We start from the raw sequence: 22,166 nt of genomic DNA on the forward strand, positions 1-22,166 counted from the left end.
CGTGTATAAAAGATATGTAAAATAAGTAAAGGGAAAAAGAATAGGATTCTTTTTAACCAAACCCCAATGCTTTGTAAATGGGTTTCTCAATTGACATGAAAAATACAAAAACAACACACTTTGGTTGATTTTGTGGTTAAAGTTTCTCAACTTTTAATATTCTTAAAACCACAAAATCAAAACCCTTTTGTCTTTCTTTTTCTTAAGAAAAAAAAATGATATTAAGGGGATTTGACAAGTCATTAGTACAACTCAACTAAGAGAGCTTTGTTTGTTTCTTTCATTTTTCGGAGACTCCTAAAGCTGCCAAATCTCTGTCTGTCTCTCACACTTTACCATATCTTTACCTGAATCCCTCACTCCTAGGAGGCTTCTCCATTACAAAAGTCCTTCCTTTTTGGTATCATAATGTGATAATTGCTAAACAAATTAAAGTTCATTTTGCATTTAACAAAAGCAAATGGTTCAACTTTTATATTTTGGCCTCTCTCTCTTTCTTGGAATCTACTTTCTTCCAACAATGGCTTTGTGTACATCAATTTTGAATTTGGGTTTTTGGGAGAGAATAATAAAAGAAAACCCACTTTTTTTTCTTCCTTTTTTTGCTTGTTCTTCGGCTCGATTTACGACTCAAAACGACGAGTAAAAGTGAGATGACATCATAAGATTGTGTATGATTGTATGACTTAACATGAAATAATGCTCGAGATTTGGTTGGTTTTTTGGGAAGAGGAAGAGAAGAGAAGAGAAGAGAAGAGAAAGGTCACTTTCTCATATGCTAAATGAAAGTAACTGAAGCTAAAGGTTCATGGGGCTTTGCATCAATATCAATGTCATTGACAGCAAGTTTTGCACGATTTCAAGCACATACAGATAAAAGATATTCTTCAAAATTGAAAATGACTTCACAATTCACTTTTTAAAACCTTATTGAAAAAGAAAATTTTCGGGTGAGACTAAAGAATTATAACGATCCTAATTTTCTATTGAAGTAAAGACGCTACAATATGCATGACGTGACCTTTTTTTTATGTAGACACATTCATTTAAAATCATTCATAAAATGATTCTATGGAGTTATAGGTTTGCCTTAAAAGTCTTAAAACAATACAATGAAATAACCAATGTGTAATATAAATAAATCAAAGAGAAATTAAAAAGGATGTCCTCATCTAACCTAAGATCTACGAAAATAAAATGAAACTACCATGACACAAGTTTCATGGTCTTTAATGTGACGCTGCCGTCAACCGTACAGAGGTGTCTTACTTTTACTTGAAATATAAGAATAGCACAAAATTTGAGTATTTTAAGAAATACTCAGCAAGCAACCTCACGATTGAGGTCAAGGAATGCAAACACATGCAACATGAATGTGATCTATCATTTAAAGTTGTCTTCTCTTAGGTGACTTTCTAGTTTGGACAGATTGAATGTGTAATACTTCTCTACACACGACACTCGAAGAGAATAGTGACCATCGTAGCATCATGAGAAAGATGATGATTATTTCCATCTCATAGTGTACGCGTCCATACTCATCATAAAGAGAAAGTATCCCAATACACATGAACATACAAATATGCATCAGGTCCTCATAATTTTTCATTGTAAATAAATCATGCAAGACAACTCTCATTCATATTCATTTCTCACATATTATACTATTATACTCGATAAATATGCATGCATAATCTCTTATAAATTCATTTCATTCATAGCATATAAATATAAACATGAAATTCCCATCTTGGAAATTAGAATCTATGTTCCCCAAGTGAAAAGAAAGGTATTTTGTTTCCTTTTTCTTTTCTTTTCTTTTCATTCTTTGAGGATTGGAAAAGAAAAGAGAGAAGGATAAAGGTAAAAGAACAACAAAAGCTTCAACAAAGTGGTTTTACTTATGAACAAATCAAACACAATCCCAACTATAAATCTTTTACTTCTTAAACTTTCAATTTACTCCAAAACATATATATTCAAAATCGAAACATATATACTCTAACACTTTCACTATCAGTCTAAAAATTTTAAAAACACGTCTGCTAAACAAAGGTCTTAACACCTTTATAACAGGTACTATGTTCTACTTTCCTTATATGTCTTAACACCGGTATAAATATGCAAAATTTAATAAGGGTTTGACTGATAAATAAATAAAATGGGTGCATTTCAATTTGCCTTATATAATTGTATATACTAATAAATTTAATAATTGAAATTTAAAATATTAGTAGGCTAATGATTTGGAGATAGTCAATATGGTCGGTTAATTAATATAGAGCTAATTAATATTTTAAAATCCATTAAAATATAATTAGTGATTTATAAATCTTTAATTTTTTAATTAAATATTTTTATGTACATTATAAATAATAAAATCAGTTAGTAAAGAACTGAATTATTGACACTTTGATTACTTCAATCACACGGCTGAGCTTCCACGTTGGGCCTTCCATCCCACGGTCCTCATTGGCTTGCTGATCAGATTCAGACGACGGCAACATTACAGTTGTGGGCCCCACAAACAATTAAATAAATAAATACTAAATAATATAGAGGACAGATGACTGTGGGGGAAGCGCCGGTCAAAGTCACGCATCAACCATACACGTGGCTTGGAGCTTGATGGAGATGTCGTTCTCGGAGATGGATGGTGCCCCCGCCGTCACAGTCGTCTGATCGGGTTTTTTTCGTACTTATGATGGCGTACGGCCTTTTCAATTTTAATTTCATTTTGAAGCAAATTTCAATTTAGTTAATTTAGTGGTACGAGCCGTTTTGGGTAGCTAAAGGAAAGCCTTAAAAGCTTGTGGTCAGAACGGACAATATCATACTATTATAGAGAGTCGTGATTAGAGCAAATAGCACATACACAATTAGCAACCGTTGTTGTTGAACCATAACCAAATGGATAAGAAAAAAATTAAAAAAAAAACCCGGCAATTTTGATGATCATCATACAACTAAAACCGAGACAAATGATCCTATGAACACCTCCAAGCGGAGACCGACACGAGCTCCTTTCGCTGCCAGCATAAAACAAGCGACGACTGTCTCTTCTCGACGTGAAATCCCTGCACCGGCGTTCGCTGCACCAAACAATCGGCCTGCGACTCCGTGAAGTTACTGAATGTCAATGGGGAGAATCCGGATGATAAAAACAGAGATCTCCATGGAGGCAGCCTTTCCTTCCAAGCCTCACCACTCCTCACCAGCTTCTCGATGCCGGGTTGCAGTAGATACCTCTCCATCTTCATTTGGGTATCCATATTCACAGTCACTGCATCCATTGATTCAAGCAACCCTGAATAACAATGCAGCGCATTGATTACACGTTGGGGGAACGCCACATCCATTCGGTTCCCCCCTCGGTTAACACATACAACGATTTTTGGGCATAGATGCTTCACGAAACGGAGAACCATCGGCAATGGGAGTGCGTCGTTGAAGAACGAACCAACAGGGAGATTCACCGCAATCGCCTCATTTTCTGTAACATTTAGTGGCAATGGCCATGAACCAGAATTCAAAGACTCCATGTTAAGAATTTCTAGCTCAAACCCAATACCAAGATCATTAGCGAAATTCTTCAGGTTTTCTTGGGTAAAACCAAGCTCAAATTCGTCATGTGTGGAAGTCGAAGCAAAGGCTGTGATTTTGAGACACCCACTGCCATTCCTCAAGGCAAGCTCCTGCATCAAAGAAGCCCATTGCCCGCCGTATCCGATATCGAAATCGATTATGTGAAGTCGATTGAAGCCATTGAAGGCCTCGAGGAGGGCTTGGTTAGAGGTGAAATTAGCGAACTGAAGAACAGGGGAGAGCTCAGAGAAGGATTTGTAAGCAGCAATCTTGAAAATGATGCTATAAGGGGAGGAGATGACATTGGAGGATGGATTTGAAGGGTTTTGAAGGAGTGACTGCAACGCCTCCTTGAAGTAGAATGCAGCCCTTTGAAAGGGCTTCCCGATGGGGGAAGAGAGATGATGATTGAGCCGCGCCAATATCCCTTGCGCGAGTACAGAATTCCCTGTTTCGATTACCTCTATGGCTTTGAATAGCTGGTCGGAAATGGCTTGTTGGAGCTGTTGATTTGCTATTTCTTCATCCACCATTTTCTGTTTTGCCATAGCTGCTGCTATTGATGCCCTCTGCTGCTGAGCAAACATCTGAACTTGAACTTGTTGTGCCTGTTGCTGTCTACGATTCATAATTTCTTGATAATTAGCCCCAATTGAACCCGAATTGAACCGTTTAGCAGGCGGCGGAACCAGCAGATTGTGGTGGTGGTGGTTTTGATGGTGATCTTGAACAGGGGAGCCATAAGGCAGAGGCATAAACAGAGCCGGATTCTGAGTGAACTGGGTTTGATTTTGATTCATCATAACTTGGGGAGAATTGAAAATCTGTGGCTTCTCATCAATCGCTTCCATCATTTGATTCTGATTCTGAAACACGCCAGGAAACAGTCTCCCGTTATGGAAATCGTTGCAAGATGGGTCTACAATAGATTCTCCGGCGAGAGTATTCGGTTCGAAGACGAAACCATGATCGACACCGGAAAAGTCCAAGTCCAGATGAGAACCACCACCGCCGCCGCTGCCGCCTCCGCTCTGCAGTAGCTTATTCAATCCCAGAGATGGGTCTTCAACATCACTCATAATTAACCCAAGAACGGAGGGACCATGGCCAGGGGATTCCGGCAAAACACTTTCCCAATCATCAATTCCAAGGGCGCCACCACCGCCGCCGCCGCCGCATTTGTCTAAAGGAGAAGGGTTTTGAGTGAGAGAAGATGGGGGCGCAACCACTGCAGTGTCGGTGGAGGCGTTACCACCACCACCGCCGCCGAAAGACGAAGACAGTGTGGAAGAGGAAGTGGGAGGGCTTGGGCTTCTTCGAGTGTCGAGAACAGAGGTGGGTTCAGCAGCACCCACATAGCAAATATCTTTGAGCAGATTGGTACTATCAGTGCCACAACTCCAGTTGTGACGGCGGAGTTGTGGAGGCGGCGGCGGAGAATCGGAGAGAGAAGTGAAATTCAATACCCCATTTGAACGAATGTCTTCAAAAGACAAGGGTAAGGACATGGCCTTCATCTAGGAAGAACCCAGAAGTAATAATCATACGAACCAAACCCAATCAAACAGAGCATGAGATTGCAAGATCTAAACCCCAAAAAATGAAACAAAAATCAGAGAGATGAAGAAATTAACAAAAAGGGAGTTAAAATTAGAAGAAATTGTTGATAATAAACCTTCAAATGTTGGTTCCTGCTGGGCTGATCTTGTTCCTGTTCTTGTTGTTCTTGTTGTTCTTGTTTGGTATGAAGAAGGAAGAAGAGTTTGCTTGTGAACTTTGGGGTTCCTTCTGTTCTCTGCCATGGATGCGTGCAACATATAAAAGTGGTAAAGTGCCTCTCTCTCTCTCTCTCTCTCTCTCCCCCTCTTTCTCTCTCTAGCTTTTTTATTTTATTTTTAATTATTTTATTGTAAATATTAAATGTTAACGTGGAAGAAGGGAGTTTGCAGAGGGTCTCAATCGGATAGACTTTACCTCTCTCTCTCTATCTCTCTCTCTCTATTATTTATTTATTTTTAAATTAAATATAAATTTTATTTTATTTATTTAATGAGTAAAATAATTTTAAAATTCTGAATATGTCGACACTATATGAAACAATAAAGATTAAAGAATTAAACATAATCCTTAAATTTTGTATTTATGTATAGTTCCAAAGCTTTTAATTTTTCTTAAATATTTATTTACTTATCGTATTTTAATGAAAATAATTCAATATATTTTCAACTTCTAAATAATTAATCTTATAGGTTAATACTATTTTTATAACCTTTTTTTTATAACATTTTTAAATTATTTTGATTCATTTATGATATTGATTAGGTTTATGTCCAAATTTTGATTCTCGAGGTGGGATTATTTTATTTTAATTCAAAAACATTCAAAATACTTATTTGTAGATTTATTCTCTTTTAACCTAACCCATTTTAAAATGTTTATTTTTATTTTTTAAATAACTTTGTATTTTCACTCACTTACAAATTTTTTAAAAATAATGAAAACAATTAATAATTTATTTTAAAAATATCTTTAAATTTTTTTAATGACTTAAAAATACCTTACTTTACAAAAAAAAATATATATATATATATTTTAAAAATACCCGTAAACTTTTTTATTAGTATCTTAATTAAACACAAAAAAATAATTTTAAATAGGAGAATAATTTATGAGGTATAAACAGACCGATTTTATCCATATTAATTCTGATTTTAAAATTTTATGATTTTTCTTTTATAGATAATACTATTTTAACTTTTTTTTTAAAATATTTTTAAAAGTTTAAAGATATTTTTAAAATAATATAGTCGGGTTTCATTCCAAAGATATTTTAATTTTTTTTATAAATTTAAAAATATTATTCAAACTATTATTTTAAAAATATCTTTGCTTAGATCAATCCGTCCAATAAGCATCCGTCGTAGTCGAGTTACATTGGATTTAGAAATTTGAAATTATACGACATGAAAATGGTGTTATAATAAATTTTACGAAAAGATATTGTCTACCTCAACTCTACTAAATCATTCTATCCATAATCTTGGGAACTTAAAAGGAGTTCATTGTTTAAGCTCTTTGATGAAATCAACATCGATTGATGCTAATACAACGACCCATTTTTCGACGCATCAAATCACGGACCATTACTATAAGGCACAGTCTCAACGTCTTGACTTTGGCTTATTCAATGATGTAAAAAGATGGCAACGTAAAACAAATAGAATTTAAAACATAATATACAATATACTTATATTACATCAAAATAAAGTTTCAAAACACTCCCTTTATGATTTACGGTACTAGTCATGAACCTGATAACTTGTGTTCATGACTTCATACGTTCCAACTGACACAGTCTGAACTTACATTCAATGCTTCACATGCATTCCAAGTGACGTAGTTTGAACCTGCATCTAGGGATTGTCCTATGATACATTCTGAAAACCTACATCCAAGGCTTCATATGTTATAAGCGATGTAGTCTGATTCTACATCCAAGGCTTGCCCTATAGTACAAACTAGATGTCTGTGAAGGAAAAAGATATGGGGTTGTTCATTTAGAGTCTAATCAAATGACGAAAATTGATACAACAATAGTGGAGGTTCTAGTTCTCTAGGCTTGACTCTCTATGGCACCAAATTCCCGTCCTTGTTCACATGAAACACATGGAAAATATAGAGTGAGTCCAAGACACAATAAGTAATCTAATTGTAAGCTTTTAATCGTGTCCATACTAGATGCTAGAGTACCACTATTTTCTTGATCATGATACATGTGTTGGTTTTTGTTCTAAGAACCTCGGTCCTCAGGTTCTAGTCATGAGTTCTTAGTACATACGTGTTTTTACGTTGAGAATCTTGGTCTAAGATTCTGAGTTCTTAAGTTTTTAGTTTTGAACCAAGGACCTTGATTTTGAGGTTTTGGGTTCTTGATTTTTACTTGGTTCTTAGTTCATGGTTCTTATTTCTTGTCCCTTAGACACTTCTTTGGAAGACTTGTGGAGTCCTATGGTCAACGAACATATTGATCCTGAACTATGTTTGAAATTTCATGTGTCCCCTATGATAGCGTGCATGCCTATACCTAGGGCTTTAAGAGTTCCTGTAACAACCTATTTAACCTAAATTTGCTATTGTATGCATAAAGTACTCATTTGTGCGAAAATAATCATTTGAAACTTCAACATAAAATACTGTCACGGGCTTATACATTCGAAAACATGTTTAAAACAACATAACCAAGTACTAAACAAAATAAATAAACATTAAGTAAAAATACCCTACTCTAACCTAAAGTCTAAGAAATTAAACACAACTATTTTAAGCATGTGTCATAGTCTCTACTTGCTTTTACTTGAAATAAAGGTAGCACGTGGTTTGAGTATTTTAAGAAATACTCAAGTAAATGATTTCACTATTGGGGTTAGATGCAAACACATACCATCGTGAATGAGACCTATCATTTTATTTCCGTATTGATTCATAACTTAAAGGTTTTCGATACTCTTAGCTCTATGTTTTTCATTTTCTTAGGTCCCTCATCAACTTTGTGCTAATTGTGCCTCGAGCCCCTGTGGCCCATAGGAAAATGCCAAGGGTAAATCTCATAAGTATGTGGTAACCCTTTTCTCTTAAAACAGTAACCGTACTCCACATGTGTCTGCCTACTAGGTTCTATCTGAAAGGTTCTCCCTAATGGTGTCGGGCAACCATTCCCTACCCATAAGATTAGTAAACTACCTATTGTATCGCCTTTTTAGGTGGAAACAATAATCTATCTGTTTGTACATCCTCCTCGAGTTACAATAGTAAACTACCTGTCTTAGGAACCGTTAACTACTTGACATATCACCTTTCCAAGCTAAGACAATAAGTTGCCTGTTCACACCCCCACTCGGGTATAACAGTATATGACCATAGTTCCACACTAGGCACAACCATAGCTACCTCAATAGTATACCCTCTATCACTTTTGGGATTTCGTTTGGTTGACAACTTAACTCTATGTATCAATTAGACCCTAACCCTTCGTAGCTAGTTCATAATAGGAGTTATGCCCTAATTATCCTTACGAGATACCTGGTCAACCTAATATTCTATGGAATCGAAATCTAGGTTCTAAGATCAATATAACATAATTAGCCGTTTATGATCTAACATAATCATAACTGGGAAAGTGCAGAACACGTGCGAAGTTAGCGCGTGGGGAGTGTGGAGGCTCTGTGGGCTATCCTATCTGGCTTACGACAGTTTCAAAGTGCAGAACACTGACGAGAAGGTCAAAGGTAAAACTGCCTAATTTAGTTTTTCTTTAATTGATTTATTTATTAAAAAAAACGTATGGTTGGGGGCATTTTAGTAAAAGTGTTAAAACAACACCACATGCCTTCGTTTTCAAAAGTTGAAAAGTTTTAAAATATATCCAATAAGACGGTTTAATATATATATATATATTTTTTTTTTATTTTATGTTTAATAAATGGTTTAGGTTTTAATTTTATATTTAATCTAAAAATAATGAATATCTACCGATCACAAAATTAAAAATTTGAGTAAAAAATTTATTAGATACGAAAATAATTTTTTTTTTTTAGAAATTTATTAAATATAAAATGGAAATTAAAAATGTAAAAAGTTGAGGACTAAGCTTGTAATTTTCAAATTTTTAAGTTCGTATTACTTCCAATTTTTATATTATTAAACTTTAAAATATTAAAAATGTTTAAAATGGACTAATTAAATAAAATAATAATAATAATATAACTTTGGTAAATTTGTGAATTTTAAAAGATGTAGATAGAAAATTTAATTGAAAATTTAAAAGTTTAATAATTTTTAAAATTTCAAGATAAAATAAATATAAATTTGAAAGTTGAGATATTTATTAGGTTAAAAAATTTAATTGAATCTATTTTATAGAATATTTTAAAATGATTTTTTTTGTTTGATCCCAAAATATTTTAATGTAATTTATAGGTTTAAGAATGATTAGAAAAAGTAATAATTTGGGTTTTACATTATTTTACATTGAATTATTTGGAAAATGGATAATGTGGTGACAGGGTTATATATTATTTTTTTGGAGGCGGTGTGGATGTCGGATTTGTAAGCTTTATTGAAAACAATAATAATAAATAAATAAAATAAAATACAATAAAGAATTTTAAACATTTAAAAAGTATAAAAGACATAAACACAAACAAACCGAATGTTTTGAGGATTAATTTGAAATATGTTTTGGTCTAAATTTATTGAGGGTAATCATTTTGTCTATGAAGTGCTATCATGTGGGTAATCATTTTATTGTAATCTATTTTTCTATCCATTTTTATTTATGAATGTTAAGAAAAATACTATAAATTATTTCAAACCGATATTAAATTATTGTTTAAAATGTAAATATAAAAAATTGATGTCATGGGCTTGACTTGAATTTCAAATGACGAAATTAAACCTTCATTAAGGATAAATTAGTGACCATAGTTTAAGTTAATCAGGTAAGTGACCTTCTATCGGCTCGAGAAGACTTTTTTTTATGTATGACGACACATGTTCAGTGGCCCTTTCATGTGTCATTTATGTTTTACGCTACATGATGATGTGATGATGATGTGATGGCGTTATATGATGATTTGATGATGTACATGATATGATGACATGATGATGAGGATGCATGACAACATGATAATGTAAGATGTATGATGATGAGATGACTTAATATGATGATATTTCGTATTAAGATGATGCCCATGTATTAATTGTTATTATGCATTATGACGACGAATTTTCTAAGGCACAACCCTAATTGATGTTAATGATAATTAACGTATGAAGACCAATACAAGAATGTTACCTAAGGTAATGTGTGAATGATATATAGGAAGGTTGTGTGATAAGCACAATTAAAAAATGAAAACTATAGGGACCTTATGCATTTTGTGTGTACATATACATCGGGTTACTTTCTCATTTATGATGATGAGTACGGATGCGCACACGATGATGAAATGATCATGCCTCGCATGACACTCAGGGGTTTGCTGAGCTCCGAACGTCGCTATAAACAGTTAACTCGACTATGTTGGGTCTAGGGGGTGCAACCGCCTGGAGATCTACGCTCGCATGCGTGGGTTGTGTGTAGAGAAGTACTACACATCCAATTTGTCCGGACTTAGGCCACTTATGATGATTTTAACAATAGATTTCTAGATCATGAGTTGCATGTGTTTGCATTCCCTGACCCCAATAGTGGGTCACTTACTAAGTATTTTTAAAATATTCAAGCCATGTGCTACTTCTATTTCAGGTAAAGGTAGGGCACCCATGGACGACATCACAATTAGAGACCATGACATGTGCATAGGATAGTGATATTTTATTTTCTTAGTCTTAGGTTATATATGATGTTCTTTACCTTTAATATTTTACGTACTTTATTTATTATTTCTTTATGTTTTAAAAATGTTTTCAAACATGCAAGTCCATGACAATATTTTAAGATGAATTTCAAATGTTAATTCTGCATAAGAGCATAGACTATAATGACGGTAGTAATTTTAGGTTAATAGAAATCTAGTGTCGTTATAAATATCTTTTAAAAAAATCAAAATTGATAATGATTATCACCTATTTCCTTAATTTAACTAATGACATGATGTACCTAGAGAGTGAATCCACTTAAAGTTTTAGGCTTAACTTGGAACTCCTAAACATACCCGAGCTTATCGTTCCTATGTTCAGCTTACCTAAAATTAAAATTTAGCTATTATATTCCATTCTTGTAAAAAATTGAGCGAAGAGATTGTTCGTGGAGCCAACTAACTTAATTATCCTAAACATTGTTAAATATTATAACTTGTCTAAAATAGTAAGCTATATTGACTTTTTTATGCTTTATTATGGGATGATCCAAAATTATCTAAAAAGTCAATCGAGCTAATGAAGCCCAACCACCCCCAAGGAAACCGACCACTATTCTTTTTGCAATTTGACTATACACATGCATTTTTTATTCTTCTACTTTAAATGATGTGAGCATGCTATAATAATGAACTCGGGTTAGTCTAGGGTTTTCGAAAAGTAGGTCATTACATATTTTATGTTAGATTTTGTGTTAAATTATCGATTAAGGTTTTAACGCTTTAACGAGACCTTAAATTTTTAAATGTTAGGTTAGTTTGTTCTCTTGTTATGAATTCAAAACATTTTCCTTTGATTTATAAACGTATTCTACGTGAGGTGTTTATTCCACATGTTTTAGTACAGACTTTAGAATGTTATGTATAAAAGACAGGTCGTTATGTAACAAAAAAAAAATGAATAGTTTATCTAAATGTAACGACTTTAGATTTCTACCAACCTAAAGTTATTATCGTAATTATAACCTATGTTTTTATGCGGAAATAAACATTTAAAACTTTATTATAAAATCTTGTCATGGACTTGTTTGAAAACATCTTTAAAACAACGTAACAAAATACTAAATGAAATAAATAAATAATAAAATTTAAAACACTCTATCCTAACCTAAAGAATAAGGAATAAAATATCACTATTCTATGCATGTGCCATAGTCTTAACTTGCGATGCTATCGTCGGCCGTACAGAATGCCTTGCTTATACCTGAAATAGAAGTAGCACACGGCTTAGAAATACTCAGTATGTGACCTCACTATTGGGGTCAGGGAATCAAACACATGCAACTCATGATTAGGGACTTATCGTTAAAATTATCATAGGAGGTGGCCTCAAATCTAATCAAAATTGGATGTGTAATACTTCTCTACACACAACCCACACGTGCGAGTGTGGATCCCCATGCGGTTCGCACCCTCCCTGGACTCATCATCATCTTATATACATCATCATATAACGTTATCATATTATCATCACATTATCATATATTATCATTATATCATCATTTAACATGATTATATCATCATATAACATAAAACATAAATGATACGTGCAAGGGCAACTAGGCACGTGCCGTCATACATAAGACAAGTCTTCTGATCGAGCCGATAGTAAGGTCACTTACTTGGTTCGCCTTAGTCGAAATTTTGAACCAGTTTGCCTTCATCCTTCGAATTCTTTTTCACTTATACCGAGGTACTTCACTCGAGATGGACTCTTCTTACCGACGATCGTTCTTTCGCCAATGAGAAGTCATGGATAATTTTTATAGAGCTGTTTTAAATTGATTAGATGTGAGGAAAAACTTTTACGAAGGAGGAAATAATATAAGAAGGAAAAAGAACCGACAATATTATGGGGAAAAAAGATATAAAAATGGGAGTACATGTGGGCGGCATTCAATTTGGGTAAGATAATGGGACACCCCTCATGCATGCAACTCAAACCAAAAGGTGGGCCCACTAACAATATAAGTAGCCAACCATCCTTGAACCTTTCAAAACACCAATTCTCTCTCTCTCAAATTTAGTCTTATTTAATTTTTTTTTCTAAATTTGTAGCGAAGTGATTAGAACACCTTATACTTAAGAAATAGAAAAGTGGAAGGAATGTGCATGTATGTATATAATGTGAATATCGGGGGACAACTCGAAGAAAATCTTGACAAGGAAATCTCTCCACCTTGTCACCTAACAAACAGATGCCGGTGACAATCGTCACTAACTTCATGGCATGACAAAGTCATTTATTACTCATCATCCTTCATACAGATAGCCTTGAGCTCACTCTTCAAGGCATGCACCATTGCTTCATTGATCCATTCCACACCCACATGCATTGGTTGCAGCATCTTCCACGTTACCTCTCTTGAGTCCTCTACCAATATGAGAAGGACATCCTCTAAGACTGCTTGGTAGATGGCAGCAAGAGTCATCCTGTCCTTACGCTCCTCAATATTATCACTATGCTTGATGGTGTCCCTCACACTTTAGTCTAAGTTAACGTGCATTTTTACCGACCATACTGCGTAGTTACTCTTTGTGAGTAACGGGTACTGAAGCATTATACTCCTCTCCCTTCCACGGCTTATCGTTGTCACATCACCTCAAGTGACTTTTTATGTTGAAGATATTTGTTTTGACATCCTAGCTCAGATATCAAGTGTTGGTTTTGGCTCTGGATTGAAATACACCAAAACAAATCATTGAAGCACAAAAAACAACTTGAAGAGAGAATTTCTTTGTACTAAGAACCTTAAGCACTATGCTTTTTTATTCTTTTTGTTAGAGTAGGTGACTGTATTGATAGGGGAGAAAGCACTAACAAATTTTCTAAACTTTCTCTTCAAGCTAAGACCAATAACAATTCCCCTAAATAAATCACCAATCAGCTCATCACTTTCGCAACTGGGATACTTCCATCCGACTACGAGGGGGCGTTATCCGACCATGGACCGTTCACAAAAGATTCTCAGAACATTAAGGAGACCCAATCTGGACATTTGAATTATCCAACTCCATCAAGAATCAAGAAACATCAAGAGGTAAGATTTCAAGTTTTAGTTTCGGTTTTCCTCCAAATCCAAGAGCTTTTTTAATTAGATTTTGATATTTTAGTATGTTGTTGCGAGAGGAATTTTACAAGTTATTGAAAGAAGCTAAAGTTGAACTAGATCGGAGGTCAGCGTTTCGGCATGCGTCAAGAACGGTAAGATTTATAGTTTTTAGACCGACTTTGGACATATTTATTTCATTTTATAATTGATTATAAATTACGAGAAAAATGTCTTTGTAAAGATGGATTAAAACTCTACCACTTTGATGGGGAAACCAAGTTGATTGAATTTATATATAGAAAGTTCTGAAAATTCAAATAAATAGGAGGAAATCGCGATACTAATCGATTCTTAAAAATTGATTATGCAAGCTGATGAAGGATAGCAAGTGTCAAGAAGAGGGGTGATGAGTGCGTTTGACAACTAAGTTAAAACTCATGTCATATTTTAAGTGAAGCAACATGTTTACGTTCTAAGCGGCATAGTCTGAATACCTACACTCAACACTCAAGGCTTCTTACTTTACAAGCAGTGTAGTCTAAAAACTAATATCCATGGCTTCTTACATTCCAAATTTAGTCTGACCCCACATCCACGACTTCATGTGTTTTCTACAATACGACTTAAATATGTCTAAGGCTTCATAGTTACAAGAGGTATAGTCTGAATATCTACGCTCAAAGCTTCATACATTCCAAGTAGCGTTAATGTTTAACGCTAATTTGAAAAAGTTACATGAAGCAGAGCTAAAACATGGAGTAAAATTAGCAAAAATAGGGATGAAAGAAGAAGAAAAAAGAAATCTATAGCATTTAATTTGATTTGTTTATTTTGTTTCGTATAATTGAAATCAGGAGTTTGTTTGTGTTGTTGGGAATTTAACGTGCGAGGGTGTCTTGAAGCATTTTATTTTAAAGTTGATTGTTATCGTGATTTAAAAATTTGATAAAATATTAATAAATGCTTTGTCACCCTTTTGAGTTTGACATTTTATAAATTTTATAATTGAGTTTTAGATTGTCCCGTTTCTGAAAAAGAAACAGCCAAAGATATTTGGGACTCCTTGAAACAGAAGTACTAGGGAACGACTCGAATTAAACGTGCACAATTGTAAGCTCTTCGCAAAGAGTGGGAGGTTTTTCACATGAAGATGGGAAACTTAATGTCAGACTACTTTGTTCGAACCCTTGTAATTGTCAATAGAAAGAAAGTTCATGGAGAGAAGATGACAAACATTGACATCATAGAAAAGATCTTAAGATCTATGCCTTCTAAGTTCGACTATGTCGTTTGTTTGATTGAGGAGTCTAATGATTTGGATTCCTACCATTGATGAGTTACAAAGTAGTCTCTATGTTTGTGAGGAAGAACAAGCTCTAAAAGTCACACATGATGGAAGATCAACGGTGAAATGTTACCACTCTCATGGATTAGAACATTACCAATACGAGTGTCCTAAAAAGGAGAATGACAGAGCAAATTATGCAGAAACCAACGAAGAGATGCTATTAACAGCCTATTTAGATGAGAAGAAAGCTGAAAAGAAAATAAGGGCATTTGGTTTCTTGACTCAGAGCAACCACATGTATGGAAAGAAAGAACTTTTATATCATATTGATGAGAAGTTTCAACGATCTGTGAAGTTGAGTGACAACTAAATACGATTGTGATGGGTAAAGAAATGTAAAATTTAAGGTAAATGAGATTGTGCAAGTAATCACCGATGTATTTTATATACCAGACTTGAAAGATAACTTGTTGAGCATCGGACAACGTGCATTAACCAATGCCATTGAGAAAAAATCCAATACGGATAACGTTCTTCTGTACAATTCACATGCACTCAAATTATCTGCAGCCACAATTTGGTGTGTCTGCCAATGGAGAAAATAGCCTCTGACAGCGTGCAGTAACCAATGCCATTCAATCACTACAACCCCTAAAGTTAAATTCTAAGCCACAAACTTCACATGTGCCAAACCCTAATATCTCTCCATAAATACACCTTCAAAACACACAATTGCTATACACACATTGGATATTGGATATGGGGCTCAGAATTCCAAAGGCTTTGGCTCTTGTAGCCTTGTTGAACATCATAGCTTTGGCTTGTGTTTCATCAGCCAAACCGGGTTGCTCTCCGAAGGTTCAGCCATCGCCTGCTACCACACCGATAGCGAAGGCTAAGTGCCCAAAAGATACACTCAAGTTAGGGGTTTGCGGTAGCTGGCTAGGGCTCATATCTGAGCAGATCGGAGCGAAACCTAGCAAGAAATGTTGTACTTTGTTGAAGGGGTTGGCCGATCTCGAGGCTGCATTGTGTTTGTGCACGGCGCTGAAGGCGAATGTGTTGGGTGTTGTTACCGTTGATGTGCCTATTGCTCTTAGTTTGGTTGTAAATTCATGTGGGAAAAGTATTCCACAAGGCTTTGTTTGTCCTTAGTCAGAGACTGAACTGTTTTTGTTTGCTTCACAAGTGTTTGTTGTTTGATGGTTGTGTTGTCTTTGATTAAATAAAAGTGAGTGTGAACTTTCATGTGCTTTATATCATGAACATTTTCTTTTGTTGGTCCGTATGGTGTAGAACTATGCCACGAAAACCGACATCATCGAGATTTGTTTATCCAACATTCTACGTAACACCAAACGTGCATAAAACAAAGACGATGGTATAAATGAAGAGGTAATCTAAGTTTTGTTACCCAATACTCAGATCTAGAATTTTATGTGAGGAGTTCGAGAAAAGAAGATTTTTAATACATTGATAATATCTTTTTATATCTTCGATTCAAGTTTAGTTAATAGAAAATATGAAACTAGTTGACACTAATTTGAAAGAAATTATTGATGTCAAAGTTTTAAAATGAGGTCTCTTTTCAATGATTCTGTGCTTAGGCCGACATTAATTTGATTCAAGTTTGGTCGAAAGTTATTATTTGATTGGCTCAATCCAACTCAATTTAATAGGTTTGTTATTAGGCTAACCCAAGTGAAATTTATAATACATTTTGTTAAAATATTTTTTATAATTAGATATCAAGTTGTTAGTTTATAAGAAATTTTAAATAGTTCTAATATCAAAATTGTAATGATTGTAATGTCAAAGAATAAGGTCACCACTCGATGCATGACATGTCTACTATGCGGAGAAAAATTCCTTTGAAATATTTCATAAATGATGTCATAGTAGACTTAATTGTAGGTAAGAAATTCATTTAAAGTACAACATTATCAGCAAAAACAATGAAAATAGAGATTAGAAATTTAAATAAAACAACACAAACGCTCCGATCTAACCTAAGGACTACTACACCAAATATAAATGCAACTACCCTATCTTCAATTCCATGACCTTTAATGTGTGAGCAAATAAACTTGACTCGGTAGAATAAGTTACTAACTTATGGAGCAACTATAGGAGAATTGTTAGCCGTTGTCTTGTGAACAAATTTAGTGTTTTGATTAAGAAAATTGTTAGTGGTTTTTAACTTTAGTAGAAAGTTTATGAAATTAGTTAGTGTTTTCTCCTCTCTAAATACTCATTAGATGTATACACTTTTAACAACAAAAAAGAGAATTGAAAATCATAAGTGCTTACCGTTCCTTTATTCAAAAGCTCTCTCCCCTCAAGTTGTTCTTCCTCCTTCACTTGTTTGCTTTGACATATTTCGATCGTGGACTACATCCAACATTTGGTATCAGAGCTAAGGATGCCAAAATAAATGTCATCACCACACAAAGTCGCCGGAGGAGATATAACAATGATAAAGAATGAAAGGAGGGGAGTGTAACGCTCCACTACCCATTACTCACGAAGAGTAACTATGCAGCATGGTCGATATAGATGCGTATCAACTTACAGACATAAGGCGTGTGAGATGCCATCGAGCATGGTGATGTTGAGGAGTGTAAGGATAGGATGACTCTTGTTGCCATCTATTAAGAAATCCCAAAGGACGTCCTTCTCATGTTGGCAGAGAAAGACTCGGCAAAGGCAGTGTGGGAGACGCTGCAAACAATGCATGTGGATGTGGAACGTGTCAAGGTAGCATAAGTGTAGACCTTGAAGAGTGAGTTTGAGGCCATTCACATAGAAGACGTTCAATCAATAGATGAATTTTTCATGAAGTTAACGACGATCGTCAACGACATTCGTTCGTTAGGCGACAAGGTGGAAGAGATCTTCGTTGTCAAGAAGTTTCTTCAAACTGTTCCCTTGAGATGTAGAAAATAAATTGCTCTTATACCAATTTGTAGAAAAATAAAGCCGCTCCGATACCAACTTGAGAGAAAAAAACGCTCGCTCTTCATCTAACTCGTTTAGATAACTCTCATAAAACTTTAAAGGAGTGTCGAAAGGGAAGAGATAAGAAGACAAAAAAATTCTCAAAATGTTTTTTTTGTATTACACGCTAACTCAAACAAGTTTGCTGTGGTGCTTTGATGTTCTTTGTTGTTCTCACTTGTTCTTCTCCCTACTTGTTCTTCTCTCTCTACTTTCTACAATCATAGTTAGAGCACTCTTTTTTCTACGGCTAAGTTTAGCCATAACTGACTTATCGCTTTTCTCCATCCCACAGCCATTTCTCTCTTAAATTAGTGTTTTTGACCAAATTTAAAAACAAAAAAAAAAATTCATAATTATTTTTTTTTCTCTCCCTGCTGTATTTAAGTTTATTTGTGAACATAAGATTGATACCAATTGTTACCTGTATCGACCAGTTCAGCTACCTCAAGACCATGTCAATTGAGGAGGTCGTTGGTTGTCTTAAGGTTCACGAGGAGAGACTTTGTGGCTGCAAAGATAAAGAGAAAGAGACACCTCTTACTCACACATGAGGAGTGGCTCGCACGGACAAAAAAGGATGATGCGGCTGACTCTTTTTTATTTTTTATTTTCGGTACAAGGGGACGTGGAAGCTATAACGAGGAAAACATAGGTCGTGGACGTGGTCACAGACATGGTCGCGACATAGTGGCAGAGGAGGCATTGACAATACCACACAAACCCATGACAATGTCAACCTCTGGACGACAAAAGTATGATGTGTTGGAAAATATGGGCACTATGCAGTGGAGTGTCGCAAGAAGAAGTGCGATGAGGGGGCCAACCTCACACTCATGCAGGATCAAGAGCCCACATTAATGTTGGCCGAGAAGATGTCCAACCTGTTGATTCTCAATGAAGTGAAGGTTATGGTGAACTTTCCCACAAAAGGAGAAGACCGAGTAGAGACCAACATGTGGTACCTTGACAACTGAGCAAGAAACCACATGATCAAAGATCGAACAAAGTTCAAGGAGATTGATGAGAAGCTCATTGAAAATATGAAGCTTGACGATGGATCAATTGTATCGATCCAACATAAATAATCCATCTTGTTTTAGTGTAAGAACGGCGACCAACGTCTAATAACCAAGATATATTATATCTCAAGCTTGAAGAGTAATATTATCAATCTTGATCAGATGAAAGAAGAAGGAAGCAGAGTGGAGTTAGTTGACTCGTTCCTTAAGATGTTCGACAAAAATGGAACCTTGTTAATGAAGGTAAAACGATTGCATAACAGCTACAAGATATAGCTGGAGACCTACCAACCCATCTCTCTATTGACGGCACTCGTAGTCCCAGCTTTGGCATGCAAGACTAAGGCACGTGAACTTTCAGGCGCTCAAAATGATGGGAGAGAAGAAGATGACTACGGGGCTACCCAAAATCATACACTCAAACCAGCTATGTGAAAGTTGTTTAGTGTTCAAACAAGCAAGGCTATCGTTTCCAGCTCAAACCAGTTTTCGTGTTGAGCAACAACTATAACTTGTCCATGCAAATTTGTGTGGCCAGATCACTCCATCATCGATTGGGCTAACCTTTAAATAAAAGCTATGGAAAAGCGTCTGAATTCACGCCCATGGAAAAGCGTAATTCTAGCTGCCATTTTTGGCCAACTTGGGGAACTGTTCGCCCACTTTTCTATTTGTAATTAGTTTTCTATTTTTGTAATTAGATGTGTTATTTAAAGAATTCAATAAATCATCGAGTCTTCAGCAAATCTCTCTCCCTCTCTCCTTTTACTTCCGCTATTTTTTTCTTTCTAAGAAACCTTCGGCTAGTTTTTTCGTCGACATTTTCTTCCGAATTGCCCGAATCAACGGTAACAAGTATTTTCTCTCACTTGTTGACTATTATAGTCTTTGTTTGTGGGTGTACATGCTCAAAGAAAAAAGAAGAGGCATTATGTGCCTTCATGAGTAAAAGGAGAGGCATTATGTGCATTCACGAAGTTTAAAAGACTCGTTTTAAATGAGTTTGATCTCAAGCTGAAAATCTTGTGCACTAACCGATGTGGCAAGTTCTTATCCCAGAACTTCTCAAAGTTTTTCAAAGAGGAAGGTATCAAGCGTCAACTCACCGTACCGTATACTCCGCAACAAAACAGTGTGGTTGAGCGAAGAGACCACACCATAATGAACACTGCAAGAAGCTTGCTCGAATATGAAGTCCCAACGATTTTCTTGGGCGAGGAAATGCGAAATGTGGTTTATCTTTAAAATGTTTACTGAAAAAGTCACTAAACACTCGCACTTCCTACGAAGCATGGTTCGGTAAGACACCTCACTTCGAGTACCTAAGAGTCTTCGGTTGTACAACGCAAGTTAAGACTACAAAGAATATATCAAAAAGCTTGATGCCAGAAGCCAAAAGATGGTGTATTTTGGCGTAGAGGATGAGACCAAGGCACACAGGTTGTATGATTCGGAACATGAGAAAATTTGTGTAAGTAGATATATCATATTCGAAAAAGAGAAGAAGTGGGGTTGGTGTAGTGTTGGCGATAACAAGCAGACTGTTATAGAGCTCATTGCCCCGGAAGAAGTGGGAGAAGCAACAGACAGAAACTGCACCGACACAACATCAACAAGTCCACACTTGTCATCACTTGTGACACTGAAAGACGTGATAAATTCTCTGGAACAAGAGAGCAACCCACAACAGAGGATGCACCAAAGATGTTTCGTTCTCTTGCTAAAATTTATGTAGATACGCTTGAAGAAGAATTAGATCTTGAAGAGTTAGTGTTGCTCACGGCCGAGGAGCTGGCAACTTACCATGAGGCTGCAACTGAGACGATGTAGCAATAGGGCATGTAAAAAGAGCTTGAAGTCATTGAGAAGAACAAGTGGACACTAACTAACTTACTGCCCGGACACAAGCCCATCAGTTTGAAGTAGGTGTTTAAGTTGAAGAAGAATAGTGAAGGAAATGTTATCAAGCATAAAGCAAAACTCGTGGTGATGGGATACATGCAACGACAAGGAGTTGATTTTTTAGGAGGTTTCGCGTCTGTGGCTAGATTGGACATTGTATGGTTGATTCTTTCCCTCGCAGATCAACACGGGTGGGAGGTCCATCACTTGGACATCAAATCAGTGTTCCTAAATGGTGACCTCCAAGAAGAAGTGTATGTTGCCCAACCTGAAGGGTTCATCATCAAAACTGAAAAACACACCGTGTACAAGTTATCAAAGGCTCTTACGATTTATGAAGAGCACCGAGGGCATGGAACATATATCGGGACGAGAGCTTAAAGAGTCTAAACTTCATGAAGTGCTCGCAAGAACAATCAATGTATACAAGAAACAATGGAGTTGAAACATTCATAGTTGGCATGTAGGTTGGTGACCTGATCGTCACTAGTACAAGTGTGGAAGGCGTCAAAGAGTTCAAGCAACAAATGATGAAAGAATTTGAGATGACTAATCTCGGGTTACTCACGTACTACCTCGATATTGAAGTTGACCAAACAAAAGATTACATCATGCTAAAGCAATCGACCTATGCTAAAAAGTTGTTGCAACAATTTAAGATGGCAGTATGCAACTCGACCAAGTATTTCATTGGAAGCAAAGTTACAACTCGGGAAAGATTCTGATGGAAGCTTGGTGAATTCCACTGAGTATAGGTGCGTCATCAAAATTTTGAGGCACTTGACTCATACTCGTTCGGACCTTTCATATGCTTTTGGAATGGTGAGTAGGTACATGGAAATGCCTACTACGATGCATAATCAAGCGGTTAAACACATTCTCCGCTATGTGAAGGGTACCA

The 22,166-nt window shown here is 35.6% G+C and overlaps 2 protein-coding genes across 2 annotated transcripts; one reads left to right on the plus strand and one right to left on the minus strand.

Annotated features, from left to right (window-relative positions):
* Positions 1–2,813: 2,813 nt before the first annotated feature.
* On the minus strand, positions 2,814–5,425 carry LOC111779146 (scarecrow-like protein 6). The gene is made up of 2 exons (XM_023659222.1): positions 5,261–5,425; positions 2,814–5,171 (listed from the first exon to the last, which is right to left on the minus strand). The coding sequence occupies exon 2, from the start codon at positions 5,100–5,102 to the stop codon at positions 2,988–2,990; it is 2,115 nt and encodes a 704-aa protein (XP_023514990.1). The 5' UTR covers positions 5,103–5,171; positions 5,261–5,425; the 3' UTR covers positions 2,814–2,987.
* Positions 5,426–16,062: 10,637 nt separating this feature from the next.
* Positions 16,063–16,604, plus strand: LOC111779072 (putative lipid-binding protein At4g00165). The gene has a single exon (XM_023659130.1). The coding sequence runs from the start codon at positions 16,104–16,106 to the stop codon at positions 16,497–16,499; it is 396 nt and encodes a 131-aa protein (XP_023514898.1). The 5' UTR covers positions 16,063–16,103; the 3' UTR covers positions 16,500–16,604.
* The last annotated feature ends 5,562 nt before the right edge of the window (positions 16,605–22,166 follow it).

The sequence above is a fragment of the Cucurbita pepo genome, chromosome LG17 (assembly GCF_002806865.2).
Source record: "Cucurbita pepo subsp. pepo cultivar mu-cu-16 chromosome LG17, ASM280686v2, whole genome shotgun sequence".
Classification (NCBI taxonomy): Eukaryota; Viridiplantae; Streptophyta; class Magnoliopsida; order Cucurbitales; family Cucurbitaceae; genus Cucurbita; species Cucurbita pepo.

Excerpts from the sequence above, each read along its gene's own strand:
- LOC111779146 (XM_023659222.1), bottom strand. The coding sequence starts at position 5,102 with ATGAAGGCCATGTCCTTACCCTTGTCTTTTGAAGACATTCGTTCAAAT.
- LOC111779072 (XM_023659130.1), top strand. The coding sequence starts at position 16,104 with ATGGGGCTCAGAATTCCAAAGGCTTTGGCTCTTGTAGCCTTGTTGAAC.